At 52.0% G+C, this 23,103-nt stretch overlaps 1 protein-coding gene across 5 annotated transcripts in view; it reads right to left on the bottom strand.

Annotated features, from left to right (window-relative positions):
• The window catches only part of Pxb (putative Hedgehog signaling attenuator pxb), a 300,094-nt gene that overhangs the window by 5,242 nt on the left and 271,749 nt on the right, over positions 1-23,103 (bottom strand). For all 5 annotated transcript variants that reach the window (XM_076800775.1, XM_076800777.1, XM_076800776.1 and 2 more), the window contains 2 exons: positions 9,926-10,163; positions 172-283 (listed from right to left, as the gene is read on the bottom strand). In XM_076800775.1, coding sequence (XP_076656890.1) covers positions 172-283; positions 9,926-10,163 — 350 coding nt within the window. The remainder of the gene's footprint in view (positions 1-171; positions 284-9,925; positions 10,164-23,103) is intronic.

The raw sequence follows: 23,103 nt of genomic DNA, 5'->3' as shown, positions 1-23,103 counted from the left end.
GATCTCATCTAGAAGGACACCGTGTGATTTCAGCGGGATCGAAGCGATCCTCGAGTAGTGCCTCGAGTGGTGTGTGTGTGTGTGTGTGTGTGTGTGTGTGTGAGTGTGTCATGGTATAAGAGTGTCGATAGCGCGGAAAGGACCGTTGACGTTGCGAATGGGATTACTCACCGTTACTGAGCTCCTCGTAGACGGGATTGTAGAGGTCCTGGGACGTGTAGGGATCGGGCCCGGGACTGCTGCACACGAACACACCTCTGCCGGTATCCTTGACGTCCAGCATCTGTCGTGACAATGAGAGATCGTTAGTCGGCCTCGATCTTTCCACCGCGCCGGATCGTTTCGCGACTATCTCGAAACACCGCGCGATATCTCAAGGACCACGTGGTCGCCGCGCAAGGAGCCGCGAGCCCAGACACAATAAGGAATAAAGGAAAGCCCCCCCGACGCTGTAAACTCGCGGCTTAACAACGCGAAGCTCTCCTCTGAACTTTCGCTTAACCCTTTATTCCGAGGATTACGTTATTTTCGTCTTTTACCGCCGCCCTTACCGTAAATACCAGTTCCGAGGCTGCGTAGACGTTGCGTTGCCTCGGATGCAACATCTTCTGCAATCATTCTCGTCGTTACCTGCCTCGTAGATACCTATCCCGAGACCCTGGTCTAATGTGTACAGCTGCCGCTCATAATCGTTCGACTTTAATCGAAATTTAACGCATGCCTCTTTAAGCTTTCCGGAAAAATTCTACGGGATTGGATTAATTGTGTATTAACGTCGTAGAGCATGTGCACCACTGAACTACGGGGGATGAAATCAGAATTAACGATTCCCCTGCAACCCCCTCGGTTTGGACGAACCGAGATTTCCTCGAGACGAAGTGCCAATGGAAGAGGATCGTCCGCGGCAATAAATACGAATTAACGAGCGATCCAGGACGAGTTGCGAATCCCGTGGCGGCGCGTTTTCGTCGCGTTTCCGGTCGGGCGATTAACTCGTTCTCCTCCGCCCTTAAAGACCCTCGAGAACGATCCTCCCTTCGGCCTGGGGCCGAGCGGTAGAAACGCTGACTCGCAGCGAACCACGTGGAAACCGGGGGAGTCGAAAGTTAATCCTTAAATCGACGGAGAATCCTCCGGCTGCCGGGGAATAATAAGGAACGATCCTGACGCGCGATTTACCCGAGGCTAATTTTATTTGCTCGCGACCCGGGAGCCCGCCTCCCGAAGGCGGAGGTAACTTCTCGCGGGAAAAATCACGGCGGCTCGAATCCTGAAAACTCTCCGCCGGTTCTCGTAATTAATTCCCGGAGCATCCGCCGCCGCCGCCGCGCGAGCGGAAAACCCGCTGAAAAATTCAACGGACGCCTGCAGAAACGGGGCGCAGCCGGGCGACAAGATTGCCGGCATGATCGATACGATACAGCGCGATTTAACCGGGGGTCCTCTAACCCAGTTCCGAGCGTCTCGGCTCGCTGGTTTCCGGTTTTCCTCTCCACTATATTCCCTCGCCGAGCCACTCTAATGGCAGTCATATCGCGTTAACGGAAACAAATGGCGAATCGTGGGTCTCCTTGCTGCGCGGAAGTCCTCTCTCTCTCTCTCTCTCTCTCTCTCTTTCTCTTTACCGCAGATGAACGACCGGAAATGGCGGGACCACGCCGCCATTGCTCCCCGACTACCGAGGTCTCCTTGTCCGTAATGATTCGAGCTTCCTTTTCCGATATTTTCATGAGAAAGGGAGGCGAGAGCTGCAGCTTGAAACATCGTGCAACGGAAGGGAACAATAGCGACGAGAGGCTCGAGTACTTTCCCAAGTACTTCCTAATAAAATTTGATGGGGTTGATTTTCTAGCGCTCTCGAAGCGACACAGGACGCTTCTGGAACTGATTAGGGACTTGCCGGACAACCGAGTGCCAACTTTGCATTTGTTTACGGCTACGGAAACACCGATGCTTAAATCGAGTTCTGCATTTCTGAAAAAACAGTCTCACGTTTTTGTTCAACTTGTTCTTCAGGTGAAACTAAATTCTGGAGAGCATGTAGTTTCACATTCAAACAAGGAACAAATGCACCCTTTAAGGGACACCTCGAGACACCTCTGCTGCAGATAAACCCTCCAGGTCTCGGCGAGTGTTCTAATCACTTCCCGATGTTCTTTCGGCAAGCAGGAGTAAAGCGTTTAACAGTTGTTACACGTCGATTAATTGCCGAGAAAGTACGCGTCTCCGAGCGGTCTCCGGAACGATTCGCCGGTCCCCTGACCTCGAATCGGCGGAATCGAGTTAGCCCGGAGTGATCCAGGGAATCAAAAGGGAGCCAAGGCAAACGAAACCGGGAGAGTTTTCTTCCCCCCGTTGGTATCGGGAGACTCCCGCGGACGTCTCCATCAGCCACAAAGGAGGATCACTCGATTACTTTTGCCCCGAACCTCGAACCGAGGGTTCTCCTTTCGGCCTTTACGCTTGTCTTCTCGCATCTCGTCTAATCACGCGTCCCCTAGTCCTTCTCGTTGCCCCCACCGTAGGCTTTACCCTAAATTGTAGGCAGTCTTCTGGCAAGTGTGTAACCGAATTATCGGGCGGCTTCGCCGTGCCAATTGGAACGGCTGATCCTGGAGTCTCACGTGCGATTATCCGACCAGTGGTACTCTAAGCAATTACAGCGATATTTCTTAGAGCATCTTTGTGTTGCTACGAAGCTCGGCAGATTGTTCGAATCGTGGCGGAATTTTTATTTTACGAATATTTTATTGAAGCCTCTGAAAGATCAACGATATCTATATTTGCTCGCAAGAAAGTGCGAATTTCGATAAACGGTTACTGGGTAACACTACGCAAACAACACGTTCTATTTGTAAAGACATACGCTTCCCTCGGCAAGCATTATTTGTTCGTTCATACCAGATATAGAAGGTAATTTTCACTTCGTGACGCGTCCAATATCCGGGAGCAAATTAGTCGCGTGTACGCAAAAACTATCGAGAGGACTTTCAAACAAATTGCAAGTGCTTCGAGAAGAGAGGGGACAGTCTCGTAAAGATCGTCGTAAAATCCACGAAGGAGGACATCCCTTAGCAGCCCGTAGATCTCGGGGCAGCGTGAAACAAGCCGGGCCAGGTGTAAAGAATCCTTATCCAACAGGATCTCGATTCCGTTTAACTACCAAAATCGAGATGCAGCCCGATGATAGACGTCAGAGCAAACGCCCCGGGGGTTCTGCTCGGTGAACAGAGAGATACCGGGGACGGGGGTGATATTATCACTGCCGAAAGAGGATCACTCGATTACTGGCGTCTCGTTTAGAGCGACGCGGGGCCCGGACGAAGGTAATTGTCGCCCTTAGCGAGCGACAACGTAGCTCGAGGGTTCTTTCTAATAAGAGTCGCGTCGCGAACGAGCGTTTCCATCGTGAATAATAGGTTCGCGCCGTGAGTTTCGAGGCGGCTGAAACTTCGCCGAGTCCGCGTACCCTTCGGAACGGGCCCTCGAGGTGGCCTGGCATCGAGATTCCCCGCTACGGATAGATTGCCGATCCCTTCGTTGAACAGTTTCAATCTTACAGACTCGATTAGACGGAGCATTTGCAACTTTGCTCGTCGATTTGCATCGAGAACGCGCCGACACGTTCGCTTGCCTTCGCTGCGAAACGCACAAATGCACATGTCCAAACTGTTTTAAAATTTCGAAAAATGCCAAAACAGTCCGAAAAGATCGATTGTTTAATAGTAGTCCTTAAAGGTACGAAACTGCGGCCAGCAGAGGATGAAGATTCCGCGATTGGTCGAAACTGCGGCCAGCAGAGGATGAAGATTCCGCGATTGGTCGAGAAGAATCTCGGCGTTTATGGCAACCAGGTTGCGAGGCGGTCGAAATAAATTGACGGATAAGGAGCGAGAAACCATCCCGGGAGATCGAGAGATCTGCTCGGGCACCGGGGAAGAAACGGAGAGACCGGACTCACGGAGGAGAGAGCGAACGAGAACACACGAGATTGAGATAGCGCCTTGAGCCATCGTATCCAACAGCAGGAAGCAATATGTCCGTGGCGTAATAGCGTGGAGCATGGAGGTTAATGGGTTGTCCCTAACGCGCCTAACCTGCCCCACGTTCGCCGCCGTGTCTGATCCACCTAGCCGGACCGTCACATTGTATCGCGATAACGCGTCGCTCTAATCGACTAATTTACTGCGTCTCTTCCAATTACCGGACACTCGAAGAATGCGACCGCTATCGCTCCGACGAGCCTGCTAATTCTCCGACCAACAGATTTCTCGTCTGCGATCCGCGTGACCTCGCTGGCTTTAATTATTTCACCGGTGAAATCTCGAAATTGCTACCTTCAAGGTAGCAATCATTAATGCTCTCTTTAAACATTTTTTATACATCTTTCAATGTTCGTAACGGTATGAATTTATACATTGTGGTATTCGGAGGAGTCGGCTAGAGCGGAAAAAATTCTGAAAGTTGAAAATGTCACTTTGTTCTGGTGACAATCTGAAAGACTGAAAGTCTAAAAAGACGAAGTTCAAATTTGCTGCACCATGTTTCCAAAGCAATTAAACGAAGAAACGCGCGAGCAGGTCTGATAAGAGACTGTGGAGAAGAGTCTCCGGAAAAGTGAAAAGATATAATTGGAGCAGCCGTGCGGAAGGGCCGCCTAATCCCTCGCGGAATCCCTTATCCGACGGGTTTTAGATCGCCGGACGGATTTGGAAATGAGGAGGAAAATTATAGAGCGACGTAGAAGATTTAGGCGGGGGCTGATGATCAAGATCCGGGTATCTGGTGGATCAATCGCGGCAGGCTGTTCGCTGCGGAACGAAGACCGAGCACCCCTCCGGCTGATGTCTGGCCGGTGCACGCTAGCCGGTGCGATGCCGTGGCCACGGCACGTTACCGTAACCAGCTAATTGTTAGTTACGCCGGCAATTGCATTAGGTTCCTAAGTCCGATCTCTCTCCTTGCCCCGTTGGCCATCCTCCGGTTATAGCTCGGCGAAGCTACCGGTCCCGTTGGCCTAACGACGTGCCAGGATATGGATTAAAGGGCCGTAATCGAGCCAACAACAGGTGGGACAGCGAATCGATGGCTGTCCGCCTCAAGATTGGATGTTTATTGGCTTATCTTGCCGCCTCGCGCCCCGGGAATGAAAGGAAATCGTTTAACCCGTCCGACGAGGAAACAAACGATCGACGAGATCCAGAGAGCGAGAGAGAGAGAGAGAGAGAGAGAGAGAGAGAGAGAGCCATCGGCGTGAAAGATATCTCCGGAACTTTCGTTTTCGTTGCATCGTGATTGGCAGTTTACTGCCGCGGTGGCCTCGTTGCTCAACGACGTGTCGCGACGCCGAACGAGCCACGTAATCGCGGCAACAACAGGTGGATATTAAATTGCCAGACTTCCGGTGGCATAGATTGCCAATTTATTTGGTTATCCGCCGGTGGAAGCGCGCTCGAATTCACGCCATTCACGCCGCGCGATCGATGAGCGAACGAGACCGCAGCTTAAGGGTGTTCTAACCTAGAAATGGCCGAGAATAAATTCTACCCCCGACTTCTTCGACGGGAACGGTCCCCATAATCACGGTCCCGATGAAGTTGCCGAATTCTGATATCAGGAGAGAATCTAGAGGACTCTGATCGCGTTATTTCGTCAATTAACTATTTGCTCTATCAATTGTTTTCGAACTTGTAGCTCGGAAAGACTGAACGTGGACAAAGTAATTAATCAACATTGGAAGAGACTTAAAGGTTGGAGCAAGAAGAATAGCTTGAAGAGACGCAACGACCAAGACAGCCTGTGGTTCCTGTACGGCCGGCTAAACTCCTCGCCACAGGGACGAATAGAAACGTGTTAAGGCAATTAAATTAGGTTCGAGGGAGAGACAGACGCTCCGGTGCCATTTGCGAAATTACAGACCCCCTTTGGTACGTGCGATCGTACGGAGAGCAAAGGTGACGCGGTGCAACGCCGACTCGTCAATCTTCCGCTCTTTCTTTCACGCATTCCTTCTCACTTTCTCACTGTCCTTGACATCGACTGTGCGAAAACCACCCCTTCCGGGACAGGCAACTAAGAACTGACAACAGGCCGTGCTTTTTGATTACTTTAGAGAAAAGATTGGTAACTGTGCGAATCGAGCTCCGTCTCAACGGTTCCAAATTGAATCGAAATTTTTGAGGGCCCGTAACGACGCAAATAGTTTAGCGTATACCTTCTCGACTAGACAATTCTAATCTTCAAACAACGTGGTATACACTAGTGTAAATATTTTCTTGTATATCTTGGAAAGTAACCCCAATGCAAACCCAATCAAACTTAACCGAAGCCCAATGCAAACCTCCAAACGATAGAATGTATTTTGGTGAAGACACTTTCGTGTGTACCTTCGAAACTGAACTCAGACCAAACTATCGAACGGTACAATGCTGATAAGCAATCTTGATGAACATACTTTCAGGGTGGAGCAAATGTTCATCAATCAGGTGACCTGTGAACCTGAACGTCTTTGAGATCGAAGATGCCAACAGGCCAAGTGATGGAGGTATCGAAATGTAGAAGAAATTCCAAGGTCATTGGAACCGACGAGACTTTGTCGCACACAATTACCAAAGTTTGAACACAGAAGTGGTTATCCCGTGTCCACGTGTGTTGTGTCGGGAAAACGATTGGTCCGCGCTCCGTCCTCGGCTTCATCGAGAATCGCAACCCTCTCAGTCGTTCGAGACTCTACTATCGATCTTCGACGCGTTCATTGTTCCCCCCTCCCGTCGCGTCGTTTCCCTCGGGTTTCCGTCGCGCTCTTTCGACCGGGATTCAGCGATTCCGTTGCGAAGGATGCGAAGGATGGGATTGTGGACCGGGTCAATAACCACTCCTCGTCAAATTTTTCAGTAAAGTAATTTTATTTTCTCAAACTTCTCCACCATCCTCCCTTCAATGTACACAGGACTGTCTTTCTTTCACTCTCTCTCTCTCTCTCTCTCTCTCGCTCTCTCGTACTTTCGCTCGTCGTCTCTTCGCGTACCTATCGACCCGGAATATATTTACAAGACACAGGTCGCCGCACCGGTCGCGGCAAAGAGACACACTAACGACAATAAATAATAATAACCAATCTGCGCGATAATCGTAATATTCCTCCGTAATTGATCTCTCTACACAAATCAGAAACTTAGGTCCGGCAGTGTTACCGTTATTATTCTTTTCACTCGGGTGCACAGCTACTCTCTGACTTCTTTTAATACTTTTCTTTTATATTAATATAGATATACGATTCTTTCACTCTCAATCTCTCTCTCTCTCTCTCTCTCTCAATCTCTCTCTTTTGTGTCCACGTCTCACTCTACGTATAGTATTTACAATTTCTTGCGAGTCTAATCTATTTACAACCATGGAGTGCATCAAACTCTCGCCGTGCTCGCACAACCAAAGGTAATAAGGCCCCGCTCTCGTTCTCTCGGCCAACCCCCTAGCCCCCAACTCCTCCAACAACCCCTACTGTCTCTTCCGCCCCAGCGGCTCGCTCGTCAACGCGAGATTGTGCAAGCACGGCCGCGTAACAAAATAAATACTGACTAGTCCGCGCTAGTGTCCTCGGCTCGTCACCGATCGCGAGCAACACGAACCGAAACGAAAGATCGAACGGTCAACCAAGGAATCATCTCGATCGTCGGAACCTTGCTCCGTGGAATGCAACGTAATCTGATATCAGCGACGTTGTATTGGGTCGATGCACGCGGGGCTCTCCTCTATCACTCGGATGCAATTTAGCTCTCGAAACTAAACTTTCTTTGCCTGTTCGCGTCTCTTGTCGCTTTGCAAGCCCCATTGTTAAGCTCTGTCTCCGATAAAGGAACGACGTCTCTAGAAGTGGACATTCCCGAACTCTCTGAACCCAATACGTCGCGGAGGCGCTCGAACAAAAATCGAACGATCCGAGGGGAAACGGGGCGATTTTCTCGGCGAACGAAAGGAACACAGATGACTAACCGGGAAAGACACTAGACTACTCTACCTACGACGGAACGTGTACCTACGACGACGAGTTTACACGGAAAACGCGAAGGCCACGTGCCGAGGGCCGTTGCTCGAACGACCGTGGAACGATCGTGGCCGACGATATCACGGGATATGTGAACCGTCCCCCTGCGCCCTGGCTGGTTACGAGGTCCCTCGAAACATCTCGGAACCAGCCAGAGGCGGCAGACATCCGAGACAAGGCTGTCTCTCTCTCTCTCTCTCTCTCTCTCTCTCTCTCTCTCTCTCTCGTAGAGCTGTAAGAATTCTCTGCTCGAACGCCAACTTGGCGCTTCGAACCCCGATCTACCCTCAGCCCTCGCCTCGACGCGACGAAACCCAACGAAACTGTCTTTTAACCCAATTTCTGCAAGCCTTGACAACAATTATAGAACTTTGAAACAACAGAATTGGTGAACGTACTTTCTTGTAGATCTCGTAAACTAAAGAGTACGAAGTGTGCTAAGATTATTGAACTCGACGAAGTGGTCTTTCTTGTGTATAATTGACAGAGTTCGGGCACAGAAGTGATTCTAGGTGCAGAACTCTGCGAATCAAAATGAACACCGTTAACCCTCGGATTGCCAGACTCGGGTGTACCTTGACCCAGAATCACAAAAGTTAGATCGTTGGGAACGTCAAGAAATTGAATTTAACTAGTCAGAAAATCGTGAAACGTCGCGAGGGTTAAGCCGAAACGAAAATGTATGTATCCCCACCCCTGGAATGCAACGTCTTCCAGGCCTCAAAGAAAATTGCGAAGATTGTTGAATGGGCAAATAAATGATCAGGATCCGATGCAACCCGAGGCCGAGTATGATTGGTTCGTCGCGTTCGAGTCGCGTCAAGTTGGCGTCGGTAGCCGTTTAGTTGCAACTTACAGCCCCACTCTGCACTATAAGAAGATGTCGCTGGCGAGCGACATGTGTCACGTGCCCTGCACGCTCAGATATACGTCCTCCGGCTTGCTGAGGAGACTGTGTATCTGCTGCATCGTGCAGAGCGGACACACCTCCTCCTCGGTACCCTCAGCCACGATCCTCCTAGCCGTACCCGGCGCCCGCCTGTACCCGGAGTCCACGATGTACGAGTAACCGTCCGAGTCGACCGAGCTCGATCTCCCCGAGGTCGAGCGGAACAACCTCAGCGACGAGATCCTCGAGGCGGTGGTCTCCGGCTGACGGTTGCCCAGCTCGTACCTCGTGGACTCTAGTTCCGTGTCCTTGAAGTCTATGTACGAGTAGCCCTCGGAGTCGACAGAGGGCCTCCTGTTCGCGATCGCTACCGGCTCCGACAGAAATCTTTGAGCGGAGTGTTGAACAGGATACACGGAGGAGGAGGAAGAGGCGGATAAGGAACCCTGAGGAGGTTTGTCCGAGAGAGTTTGCTGGACTCGGGGTCGATGGGTCGGGGTGATGGGTAGACGGGAATCTATCGGCCGACCGGAAACGCAGTTGTCACCCAGATACTTCTCGTTGGTCAGGGTGACGTCCACGTCCGGACACCCCTGTATACAGGGGTTGGTACCGTCGATCAGGGCTGGGTTTGGGATCGGCGGGAGGGGTTGTTGACTCGTGATCAGCGCGTTCTGGCTGGCCAACAGCAGGTGACTGTTCCGTAGAACGTTACCGGCGTTCTGCAAGAGCGGGCTGGTCACGTTGCTGCACCGGGAGGACGGCGTGTGGGTCGCTATCGAGAGCGGGACACCCTGGGACTTGGCGAGTAGGGCTCGCGGCGTTCGATAACCGCCCAAGACCGCCCTGGAGGGCTTGTCCTGGACCCGCAGTATCGCTCTCGGGTCCCGGTAGTCGAGATAGTCGAGATGATGAGGCGCGGGGGCGCGCGCACGGTGCAACTGCTGCGGCTGTCGTTCCCGTAGGCTGTGTCGCTGATCGGGATTTCGTACCTCGATCGTCGGCGCCTGGCCGGGATGGTGGCTCGGCAGATGATTGTGCAGCTGCGAGTGCGTCACCGCTTCCGGCAGGTCCTCGTACAGCACCGCGCCACCCGCGCTACCCGTGCCCCCGTGCGGCTGACCCTCCGCGAGTACACGACTTCTTCCGCCCGCGGCCGCAACCGCCGCCGCCGCAGCCGCGCCCGCTGCGCTCTTGCACGGTAACAGGTTCTGCACTTTCCTCTTGTGCCTGCAACAGAAAGTCACGCCCCGCACCGTTAGTTCAAATGCTTATGCCACTATTTTATTTTCACTTGCTTTCCTACCTCCTTCTTTGAAAGCAATCGAGCTCCTCATTAGACTCATATTGTAATAGGCTAGTGGAAGAATAAAAAATACTTAAGGATACATTTCTTATGACTAGATCTTTATGCAAAATAAAAATTGTCTGCGCCAATTTTGAGAAGAACCAGCTGCACACAAATTGGTTTCTCATCTTAATAATTTTAAATCGCAGTGTAGGGGGTTAGAGTGAGACTGGTACCTAAGTCGGAGCTACAAGGGATCGTATAATTCCTTGGACCTTAAAATGGCTGGGCGACCTTTGAGCGATCGTTGATCAATCGACCGGCCTTTAGCAGCGATCGATGGCGCAGATTCGTGGCTCGGCTGGAACGGGCCGGTTTTTGCGCTCGCCCGAAAAAGAGCCGGCCGATTGGAGAGTGCACGGGACCCGAAACTGTGTCGAATAAACAGAAAGAAATTGGAACGCAGTCGCACGGTACGATTTCGCTTTGGTCCCGGTTCCCAGGAACTACGGGATTCCAGCGACGACGACGCGGCCGGTCGGCAGAGTTCGAGAACCTATGTTGATATTCGCCGTTGCGTCGCGTTCTAACTTTCCGACCGTCCCACCTCTCTCTCTCTCTCTCTCTCTCTCTCTCTCTCTCTCTCTCTCTCTCTCTCTTTCTCTCTCTCTCTCTCTTTCTCTCCTTCCCGTTTCCAACCCCCCGCGCAATGGTTCTCCCGTCGGCACAGCAGATTAGTTCGGAGCTCGTTGCAATTGTTTGTTCAGACAGGTTTTGGTGTAGCTGCCGCGCGGCCCGGAGAGCTTTTCTCCGTGTAAACTTTAATGAATCCGGGTGCCGTCTTTGCCTGTCGTTCCCGCGGAGCCGCGAATATTTATTCGCACCTTTCTCGAAGAGATTCCTACGCTCGACCCAACCAGGCGAGGGGTAAAATTACTTTCCTTTAAAATTGTATCGAAGGAATTTTTGTTTAGAATGAAATTCCACCGAGCGATCAGTTCAGTATATTTTGTTCTCCGCGTGGTAAGTGCCCGATTGTTCGTCTGGCGAGTACATCCGGTGCGTAATTTCCCCGAAGGGTAGCGACGCCGATAATAAAACGTCTCCGGGCGAATGATAAAGAACCCTTCAGCGAAGGCGGTCTCGCGGGTAGATAGACGGACAAATTTCCCGGGCCGGTAAAAAGACAAGGCGAAGGAATTTCTCGTTAAGGATACCCGCTATTACAATGGGAACAGGTAGATCCCGGTCTGATCCCGCGGAAAGTTCCCCGGGAGCAGGAAGGGTAGGCGGGCCAAGGAGCGGAGCCACGATTTGCGGCTTGCCGTCAATCTCGCCTACCATCTTCCAGAGGTGTGTATACCCCGTACACGCGAACAGAGAGATCCTGCTTCTCTCTCGCCTCGGCGGACCGACGCGAAAACCCGGGGCTTTACTGTTTCCGTCGGTGCGCCGCGCCGCCATCGGTACCGCGGCAAAGTAGTTTACCCTTCAAGTTTTAATTATCTAATTAACTCCGCCAGTTCGATAATATTTGCCTGTGTAATTAAACCGCCAGCTAAGGTTAACAACTTGCGCCGCACTTCCAATAGTAGGTCGTCGCCGAGGCGGATAGCTCAGGGGGAAGAGAACAAGCGGCCGATATCGGCTGTGCTGCGCTTGGTAGGAGGAACGGGGGGAGATAGGGGGAGCAGCAGTATCCTGGATGTACAACCGGCAAACTAATTGCCGGAACAGTGACCTCTTCGCGTCGGGGAAACTCTTTGCGAGAAACTGGAATAACGGGTTACACTTCGGATCGACGGCGATCGCTTCGCGGACGCTGTTTTCCAAGTTCGGGGCTCCTTCCGGAGAAATACGAGGGACAATATCCGCCGGAGATTATTCTTATTTTCGTAGCGAGGTGAAGCTCACGGTTTTACGATAATGGTCCTGTTTATACGGTTCAGCGTCGCGGGTCTCTGCAGGACCGAAAATTGCCGGGGCGCCTCGTCTGTTTCGTGCCGAAAAATAGATTAGCTAGACGTTCGTTACAAAAATGAATAGACGAAGTTCGGGCAGTGTCTAGAAGCGAAAAGTACTGGCACGCTGTTCTCGACCTGCGAAAATTATTCAGAGAAGAATTGATTTTTACGAACTCCCATCGACCGAAAGAGGATCGGCCGAACTAGGCTGCGATGGTTGTACCGTCGATGTAAGGCAATCGAGGAGCAAGGAGCCGGCTTCCCAATCTAGAGAATCTCGGCAAGGTGCAAGTCGACGGGTCCGTGTGCCGCGTATAATTAAACGCGAAGATACCGGGAAACGAGATTAGTTCGAGCGGCGCGGCGGTCGGGTCCTAAAAGATTACGGGCGAGCGCGGGCAAAGAGCCAGTTACATCGTAAAACAGGAGGCGGAGGCGGTTAAACGAGGGACCCCGGGTACGACTTCTCCGAGTTCCGGGGAGCCCGTGGCGACCCGAGGAGAACTTGGCCCCTGTTCCCCGCGGAGAGAGCTGTTCCATGGCTGCTCCGGGTTTCACGGTCCGAGAGAATCATCGCGGGCTCACGCCGGGCCGGGCCGGGCCTGGACAGAGAGGCGAACGTAAACTAGCCATCCGGCTCTTCTACCGGCAAGATTTCAATTTGCCTAATGCCGTCGACTGTCAGCCATGGCGCGACCACACTTAGCGGCGCTCTTAGCGAGTCGGGCACGGTTCGTGGGCTCTCTTCGGACTCGGCAACAGCTCCGGGGCTCTGCTTGCTCGGATTCGCCATCCGGATGCGAGCCGCGCCGACCTGGTTCTCAATCGCCTCTGTTGTCGACAATCAGCATACTTTCGCCCCTTTGCCGTGCCGACCAAGTGTTAATGTGTGTGAGCGTCCGTTAGTGTTTGATGTCGAGTCACTGGGTTTGACGCTTTGTAGCCAGAACGGTGGACACTTCAGCGAGTGTAAAAAAGCGGAGGATATTCCTAACCACGAGCTGTTTAACAATCAAGCTGAATAGACGTTAATCTTGACAACACTTCCCGATTGACCGTGTCGATCGCCAGGATCGACAGTCACGTCGCTGCGCAGTTTGATCGAACCAGGAGTGGGAGAGCGCGCGCGCGCGTTCCGCTTTCATTCTTCGGGTGCATCGTCTCGAATAAATCCGCGGGATTTATGTCCGTTTTCCGGTGACACGGTAGAAGTACGTCGGCTCGAACAATTGTCGGCGGTATCGCGCGCTGGCGATGCGTCGCGTCGGGGCCAGAGCACTTCAAAGAAACGCGCGTAAACCCGCGCGTGGACGCGCGCGGTTCGTCGAATCGGCGAGCGTAGAGTACCGCGGCGCTGCGCGGACGGTCGTAAAGCTCTTGTCCGCGATTGAGAAGCACTGCCGGGCTGAATGCACCTGGAACAGGCGAGTCGTGTTCGTGATCGCGCACCCGTGCTAAACATGGTATCGCGAGCTTGCGGTCGTATAACGGACCATAAAGCGCTTTGTGGACTGGCGACCCTTCGAGCACCGGCACACGCGTTCGACGAAGGGCTTCCCTATACCCCTTGCGGCGTCTTTTCTCTCTTTCTCTGTCTCTCTCTCTGTTATTTTTCACGGTTTCTCCGCGGACGGGGAAACCACCGGCACCGAGAAACAGAGCCGATAAGTCAATAAATCCCGAGGATTAACGAACAGAAAGTTGCGGTTCCCGTTATTGTTCCCCGGTACCCCTTTCCTCCCTCCGTGGAAAAGCGATTCGATCGCGAAGTCGTCGGAGTTGGATTAGCTCCAGATCCTCCCGGTCGCATTCAAGGACCCACGCAATCCACGCCGTCCGTTATGGTATGCGATCCGCTGATGGAAATTCACGATGGCGCAGCAATTAGTACTCGGGGATTGAATATCAGAACGCCCGGGCTATACAAGACGGGCCAAGTTCCCGACGGCTTCTACCCCACCTCCTCCTCCTCCTCCTCCTCCTCCCCCGAGAGCCGTCTCACCCCAACTTTTCGGGAGCATCGAAAACCCGCACGAGATTGCTCTTGATGGATTTCGACCAGCCATCGCCCACCGTGTAACAGCCGCCGCGGAAACAGACGGAAACTTCCGGCTTCTAATCAAACCTGCCGACGACCGTCTACACCCTCGCTTTTGTGCTCATCCCTTGGCAACAACCCTCCGAAATTTTCCGCGATTTTTCCTGAATGCTCTTTGAAGTCGCTCGGTTAGGTGTCGGTCGCTATTTTCATATTCTCGTATTTTATAAGAGCGTAGATTGGTGGTATAAAAAAAGAAATGGTAATCGGCGGTGTAGGTGTAGGCGATGAAGACGCAGGCAGTCAGCAGGGTAGGCCAGTGCACATTGCGTAATGAGGATGGCACCGTGCGACATTCTCCCCTGAACCTCGGCTCCTCGACCCGTTCCTTCAGAAGCAACGACCTGGGAGGCGAGGCGACGCGAGGCAAGGCGGATTCGCAGTCGCTAAGCGCTGAATAGGTCATTTAAGCGGAGCTTTTAACTCGAGCTAATTAACTGCCCTTTCTGTTTCTATCTGGCCTCGGCGCGTGCAAGCTACCTAGGTCTTTTGCTCCGTTCCAGTCGCTTTCACGGGCCGACTGCTCGTCGCATTACGCGCTGCGTGTGCGCCCTCCCCTCCTCCCCTAACACGCGAACGTCATCCTGGAGGCTGTGACACAACCCGAGTCACCCGCAGACTTTACCCCGGATCGTTGCGAACAAGTTCAGGACACCTCCGGGAGAACTAACTTCGCGGCGACCGGATTTGTGGGTCGCTCGTCGATCATCGAGAATTATTTTTCACCAAGACTGTGAATAAAATTCGCAATTTTAAAATATTTGTCACATCAAAGGAGTTCTCATTTCAATCGTCTAAACATATTTTTGAGGAATTGGTTTGCTTGGCAAGTACTTCAGCAAGTATTCGAGGGCCATTTTCGCCCCTTGAATTTCAAGAACGTTCGCAGAAAAACTATGTATCAAATAAACACTCCTGGAAGCATCATCAGCTTTGAGGACCATTTACACCGGCTGCGAACGATCGTAAAAGAAATATCTATCAAATATCCTCGTAAGTTTCATCAACTCCGAGGACCATTTTCGCCATCCATGTTGGAGCGATGTTGGTGAAAGAATATTTTCGTGAATTTCATAAAAATCCGCGGCAACCACTCGGCGGCACCCCTTATATACCTTTCCAATTAAATAGAAGTGCAGATATATAGAGGGAAAAGGAGCGTCGGAAGGCGTGCTTCGCGTTGACCTAAATCGCGGGGCGTTTGGGACAGCCGAAAATGTCCGGGGCACGCTCAGAAATCGCATCAACGGTATTTCACCCGGCGGAACAGGCAACTTCACGTACGCGGAACCCGACACCGGAAGCAGGAACCGGTTAAAGCCGCCTCCATCGCGGTATACACACCGGCGCGCCGACAAGCGCATCGGATTTTGAAGTTTACTTGCCGGCGGAGTTTCTCGTAAGCTTCTCGAAACTACAAATTTTGCATATCAATGCGCGTGGGTACACCCAGCCTGTCGACTCGATAAACGACTTTCCACCCTTGGCCCGAACCTCCTCCGCCTGAGCCCCTCCTACTCTTGGGATTGCACTATTCTATCACCCCCGTCGGTAATATCGTCGCGTCTCCATCCCCTGTATCCGCGGATATACAGCTATTCCCCTGCCCCTGCCCCTGCCCCTGCTCCACGGAGAATGCGTGTTTGTTTGAATTGGCCCGAACAGGAAAGACGTAATTTCCTTATAGCTGAAAATCGTATCCGGTACTCGCACCCTCACCGTGTAAATCGAGATTACAATCTGTCTCGTGATCGCGACACTCAAATGATAAACAACGACGCGAAATTCGTTCCTGTTCCCCGCATCGAATAACCGAGTTTGACATCTCCAAACACAAATACAAACTTTAACGAGTCCGACAAGTATGATTTGTATTACAAGCAAGTCGCGCGAAGTTGACTGTTTCGAAGTTGTGCTCCGTTTATCTGAGTTTGCTGCTCGAATGGAGCGATGTTTGTGATATCGTTGCTGTTTGCTCGTGATCAGTGACGGTAGAACTCCGGCGAGGATATTGAACGCCTTGGTTGAAAATTTGTTGTACTCGATTTTGTTTGTGTGCACGATGTTTGACGGTGTTTGTACGTATCCGTTGGGTCCGTCAGAGAAAAATTTTAATCTGCTTCGACTTAGACTCTTCCACATTGTGTGTTTGAGGATAATTGTGAACACACTTCATGTTTGATAGCGTTTGATGAAGGTAGAAGTCCTAGTCTTCTCTCCGCATGAAATTCCTGACGATAATTCTCAGCAGACGTGCCAATTTGTGGCCGTTTGACCCCGTTTGACCCAGTTTGAGTGTCCTCGCGGCTACGGGGGGTTTACGGAGGCGGAATTCTTTTGGACCGGTCCGATACCCCGCGGCAATCGTGCGATCAAGGATTCGGTGTCCGGAGGAACACGAATCCCAGTCATTTATCACGACGGGAGAGCGTAGCCGCGCGTGCTCCGCCCATCCGCCGTCGAGCAAAACCAAATTCATCCCCCATGTCCAGGTCATACAAGCAGGGATATTGTTTCGGCGTTATCGCGGCGGCCGTAGATGGGTACACGCTTATCAGGAAGTGTTAGCACGCTGGAAGCATTATTCCTATCCGGTCAAGTGGCCTGCCGCGCGCCGGTTATCGGCGACAAACTGATCCGGGCACTGGTCTCTCTCTCTCTCTCTCTCTCTCTCTCTCTCTCTCTCTCTCTCTCTCTCTCTCTGTACCCGCACTCGTCGGTGTGCATGTTCGACCCTCCGTGGACACAGGATACAGTCGTCCAACGATCCGGCTACGTTTCCCTACCCGAACCTCGCCGGAGAAACCGGAAGCAAACACCGTCGGAAAACGGAAAGTCTCTTGCGAACTGTAAGACACTTTTCTTCGTGTTATAACGGTATACTTTGGAAATTTTCTTCCGATCTACTGAACAACGTACACACGTGAAACTTTACAGACTTGTTCATACATACTTGGACCATGTTCATGATTTTTTTGACATTCCTATTATGAAAAATGTAGGAATTATTCAACAAAGAAGCAGACTGCTTCCCTCGAATGGTCTCAGGTTCGAGACATATTTTTAATAAATATATAAAGGTCCGCAGGCTAACGACAACGATATATAAAAATTCAGGAATATGGTGCACACGTGCGCAATCACGTCTGTAAATTTTCACAAAGACACGTTTCGTGGCAGAACCAGGAAAAATCCCGAAATCGTGCCCAGAAAACACAGCAAAGAATCGTGCAGCGCTCTTTGAACCGAACGAATCTATTCTATTCAAGGGTCGCAAAGCGTTTGCTGGACGGGACACGAGTTGGAAAGCTGTTGGAAAGTTCGGTAAGGGTGGGCGGATCGCGACGCTGCTTAATATTTAACGGCTTAACGCGTCGACACGAAAATCTCTGGCCGATACTTCGGCGACGAGAGAGAGAGAGAGAGAGGGAGAGAGAGAGAGAGAGCTTCGAGGGGTGGTGTTGGTCGGAGCCGATGAAAGTCTAAGGGCGGAAAGTAATCTCAGCCGTTGTATATAGGCGCGTAGGTGTGCGCACGTGTCGCGGCGCCGCTTGATTGAAACACCGCGGATATTTAAATTGCGAAACTTTACGAATAAATTTGCGCGCGGGCCCGCTTCTCGGCGCAGTTTACCCTCCTTTTTTCGGATTTACCTAATGAGCTGGCGGCCGACCGGACAAACACACTTGCCATTTGGCGGAGAGCCTGAAAAACGCAGATCGTTCTTTTATTGCTCCGGGGACTCTGCGGGCAACTTTCGCTCGATAGTCGTGACCGTCATTCTTCGTTACTTCGAACGTGTACTTTGGGAATTTTTCTCTAATGAAGTAAACGGCACGCGAGGGTGAAACTTTGCAGACTTGTTTGCACATACTTGGACCACGCTCGGGATTTTTTACACAGTGCTATCCCAAAAACTGTGGCAATTATTCATCGAAGCAGCAAACCATTTTTCGAGGTTGCTTTCAAGTCATTTTTCACTCTTTGTTATTTCAAGGCTGCACTTTGCGAATTTTTCTCTAATGAACTAAACCAGATACAGGAATAAAACTTTACGGTACTTGTTTACACATACTTGGACCAGGTTCGGGTTTTTTTTATAGATTCTTATTCCGAAAACTGTGGTGATGATTCATCGAAGAACCAACCTACTTCCACCGAGTGGTCATAGGTACTTTTAATGAATGTGCAAATTTCCAGATATCGGGACATCGGTACTGCGACGGTCCGCGGTTTCAATTTTCGCGAACGGAAGAGGGAGAAGAGGCTATTAATCTCGAAGCCGCGATGAGATAAGCGCGAACGATATCGTGGTACGGAGGCGAGTTTACCCGACCGACTGGAAATTAGCACGGTCTCGTTTCCGACTCGAATATCCGTGACCGGTTCCTTGTCCCCCGGGCTAATCCGTTTTGTCGGCGATCCAATCGGCGAAGGGACACCTAATCTCCGACTGGCGCGAGCAGCGAACCTACTCGCCTGTGACTAATCCGATACCGGCGCGGCGGCAGGATCGCGCGGACGAGGACCGTCGAAGACGCTGCACTCTGCGGCCAAGTCGCCGGACCAGTCGCGAGAGAGTTTCCAGACGGGAATAGACTCTAGCAGAGCCGAGGAGACAGAGAGGCTAGAGAGAGAGAGAGAGAGAGAGAGAGAGAGAGAGAGAGAGGCAAGTGGTGCCGGGGATGGTAAGTGAAACGGAGCTTGATTAACCAGCCGTCCGACTGAGCCTTCGCCTCCAGTGAAGTTCGAAACACGATGAAAGCGAGCAACGTAATGACCTCAAAGGTGGCTGCGAGCCTCGTGGAAGGTGTGCGGAGTCACGTCGGACCCGACGTACGATCTCACGGAGTTGCACAATGTCCCTCGAGTGGTTCCCACTCGGGACAACGGAGCCCGTTGTGCATTACCGGAAGATGGACGCGTAGACCAAGCCCGGCAGCCTTTGACGGCAGACGTTAACGTTGTTCCACCTGACTTTGGACCTCATCGGCTCCCGGTTTCTCGCCGGAGAGATGGATCCATCTCTTTGCCCCTCCTTCTTCCGATCGCTTCCATTATTTAGCATAACCTGCTTCCTGCTCGGGACAGTTTAGGGATCTCACTGGAAAATTAATTCCTTTGCGAGAATTAATCACGAAAAAATTGATCGAGACGCTGCGAACCGTTCGTAGGATTTTCCGTGGCTCCCAAGCGCGATATCCTTGATCCGTCACCGACACGGACACCGAGGATCGAATCGTCTGCTCGCGAAGACAACGCCAGGATTTCTCGTCGCGGGGGATGATCGAGAAGCACGGGGCCAAGGGTCACTGTTTGTCGCGGCTAAAAGCATCGCCAATATTCTGTGGACGGTGGTATCGGGTGTCGTTGCGTCTGGCTTGGTACATCCTTCGGTGTCCGATTACCGTTTACGTATCCTGAACGAGCATCATCCTCCGATTTCGAAGGATAACGCGCGGCTCTCGCGTTCCCGGGGAACGGAGATTACGCGCTCGGATGAGTGGATCGTTTCCTTTTTGGCTTTCCCTAACCGCTGACACTCCAGAGGGAGGGAGAGAGAGAGAGAGGGAGGGAGAGATCCTACTCGCAAATAGAAGGATTTCCGGCGAGATAGCTGCAATTTCAAGGGCAAATCTCTCTCCCGTGAGACGATCGATGGGGATAAAAATTCCCCGACGATCACCGACCGTCTCTTCAGGTTTCCTTTCGCTGTGCTAGACGATTTTTTCAATCGCCCGTTTCCAGCGAGAATTTTCCCGGATCGAGAATTAATAAAAAAAAAACTCTCCGGCCATCGACCACGAGGACCTCGATTTTCACCGAGAGAGAGACAGAGAGAGAGAGAGAGCGATTCAATCTGGGTCAAGGGTCGACCGGTTCGCTGGAAGGGAATCCGCATTTCAGGAGCATCACGTTGACGTCCCGGCAGACTTTAATCGCATCTGCAGCGTACGTTCAGCGGCCTGTCACTCGTCAGGCTCGAGCCTCGAATTCGATTTGCCCGGCTCTCGATCGTCTCTTCATCCCTTCCCTCCTCTCCCTCTTCCCGTCTCTCTCTCTCTCTCTTTGCCTGGCCATTCCCGAAGCTCGCGGTTCTTTCCCCAGCGTTCGCTGAATATTCAGAAGGCGTTCGTTCGATGGATGGCTTAGCTTGGCCGATAAAAGCCGGCGAGAAAAATCGGACGGAGAGGGAGAGAGGAGAGGCCGGGGTATTATGCCGCGGCAAGACGAGGAAATTAGCTGCCGCCAGTTTTAATATCCGTTTTATTTTATTCGAGCAGACGGCGTCCGACCGGACCACCCTCCTTCTCGCGAGACACCCCGCGGACGATCGATCCCGCTGATCGCGAGAAACAAAGACCACCGAGGGGATCGACCGAACAGACGCGATCCAACCAATTTCCTACGCAGGGATCGTTCGCGGGGAGATTTAATTCGCGCGCTTACCGAACCGCCCCCAAACCCCGACGCAATTCAAGACAGTGTAGCCGCCGGACCTTTTTAGTCGGGCTTATCGCTTAATTAGAATTTTTCGTCGCCAGACCGCTTCGAGGAGGGACGCTAAAGACACCGTGGAAAACTGTACGGAACTGGGTTGCAAAATTAATTTTTCTCAGAATTTTAATTCTGTGAAAATTAGAGTAACAGTTGACAAGAAAATCTTGGTAGTTTGCGTGGCTCGTGTTATAGCATTGTCGCACAGGCCCCGTTAGAATCCGCCTAACTGGAGGAGGACCGCGCGGCGACGACGTACTTTTGCCTCGAGATCACTAAATAGACCGTAACGGGGGATGTTAGACGCGCCGGAGAACTAAATCACCATTAAATGATCCCCCTCTTTCCATCCACCCCCTCCCCACCTGGTTTTCTGCGCTGTCGCCGGCTCACCCCACCGCTGCAGCCACCGGTTCTAAATGACGATCTCCTTTGAAACGGGGTCAGGTACGCTGGCAGGCTTCTCATTATTGCTACGCGAGGGAATAATTAAGCGAGGAAGAGATTAAGAGGTTCGCGAGCATCAACCATCACCCGCGGCTCGCCTCTTAAACTCCTACGGGGGAGCATTTTTACCTTTTGCCGACGTTCTCGAGGACGGCGAAACAGGTCTTTCGAGACGGCCGCCGCTTAGGTGACTCTCTCTCTCTCTCTCGCATTATCTCGGATGACACTCCGGTTATACTTCAGGGAATCGGCTATGGCCCGCGTCGGGACAATCGTCTTCCGAGGAACGCCCTTAAATTATTACCTTGTTCAACGGTTTAAGATATTTTACATGGAACCTGACGCTTCGATGGCGCCCACACAGAAATTCAACGTTAGCAGCATCCTCGACTATGGTTGCGAACTCGCGATCACTTCCGCGGGTGAAAGGGCGAAAGTCGAGCGATCGAACAGCGCGTTTCCATTTTTTCGAGAAACAGGCAAGACAGAGAACCGACGAGACTCTCCTCGAGAGGGCTCAACCGAGTCTGAATTCGATTTTCCCTCCTATCTCGCCTCGGTTCCGCGAGTAGTTAGCATAATTCTGTTTATGAAACTCTGCGAACTCCATTTCTCCTTCTCTCTCTCTCTCTCTCTCTCTGTCGTTTGCTTGTTCCCTCGGTTTCATCGTTTCCCGACGGTCCTTTTTTGCTCGCGGATCTCGCGCTTGGGCTCGCAAAACGTTGCTCTCTCCGGCCCGGGGAAACTCGCTCGCACAAAAGACGCGGGGTAGGGCAGCAACGGTTTTAATGGTCGGTTCGATGCGCGAACAACGCGACCGACACCGACTATTCCCATTCCGCAATCACCGCCAATGAGCTGTAATTATCGGTGTAATCGAATTCTATTCGGAGCCAGCCTCGGGCATTAATTCAACCGGTAACTCGCCAAAGAACTACTCCCGTCAAATTTCCATTTGTCGCGTTGCTGCGGTCGCGGCAAATACGCGCGCGACTAATGGGAATTTACGAAGGCTTCTGGCCACGGTAATTGCTGTTAACCGACCGCCCCTCGTGCCTCCCTCGATCGAATCAATCTGACAGTTTATTAAAGATATTCCCGGCACCCGTCGCCATTCTTCCACGCCCCCAATCCTCCCCGAAAAAAATGGAATTCTGTTCACAGGTACAGAATTATGAAAATATTTTACCTTGAGGAACCGATCCTCAATAACGCGTCCCGTGTCGCGCAAAGAATGAAAATTAAAGTCTCCCTCACAGGGTCACGTTGATCAAGTGTCCCTTACAGTCAAGTTAAGTTTCACATAGCAGACGAGATCAATTAAAGTGGACGAAGCAGCTCGTTCTATTCTATAAATTTGATATGAAGGTAAAGGATGCACCGAAATCAGCGCAGTTCGCGAAAGCTGTGCCAAGGCGGGTAAATTTTGCAGGGATCGTTGTTCTGGGGGCCATTCTATCGGGATTCCCATGGAACCGGTCGCGGCGACCGGTCGATCGTTGCCGGTCCAATAATCTGGCGGTCGCATGCACTGCCATAGCGATGGCAGTCGATAACCGAAGGAATTCGTGGCTTCCGGAAGACGGCGGCGTCGCGATGCGCCGACAGACGTCCGCCGGCAGCCATGAATCCAGAACCCGGGGCGGTAGAGAACAGAGGCGAAATTGCCGGCGATACGCCAATAATTCGCGAAATGCAATTGCGCGTCGGGCGGGCCGGCCGATATGCAGGCGGCTCCTTGTCCGCAGGACAGAGTCTGCGGTCCGGGGAAGATCCTTCCTCTCTCTCTCTCTCTCTCTCCCTCTCTCTCTCCCTCTCTCTCTCTCTCTCTCTCGGCACGGCGTCGCGCGTAGTCGTTCCCCCGAGTGCGGTTCG

Source organism: Halictus rubicundus, chromosome 15, assembly GCF_050948215.1.
Source record: "Halictus rubicundus isolate RS-2024b chromosome 15, iyHalRubi1_principal, whole genome shotgun sequence".
In the NCBI taxonomy this organism is placed as follows: Eukaryota; Metazoa; Arthropoda; class Insecta; order Hymenoptera; family Halictidae; genus Halictus; species Halictus rubicundus.
This window is presented reverse-complemented; position numbering and strand designations above follow the sequence as displayed.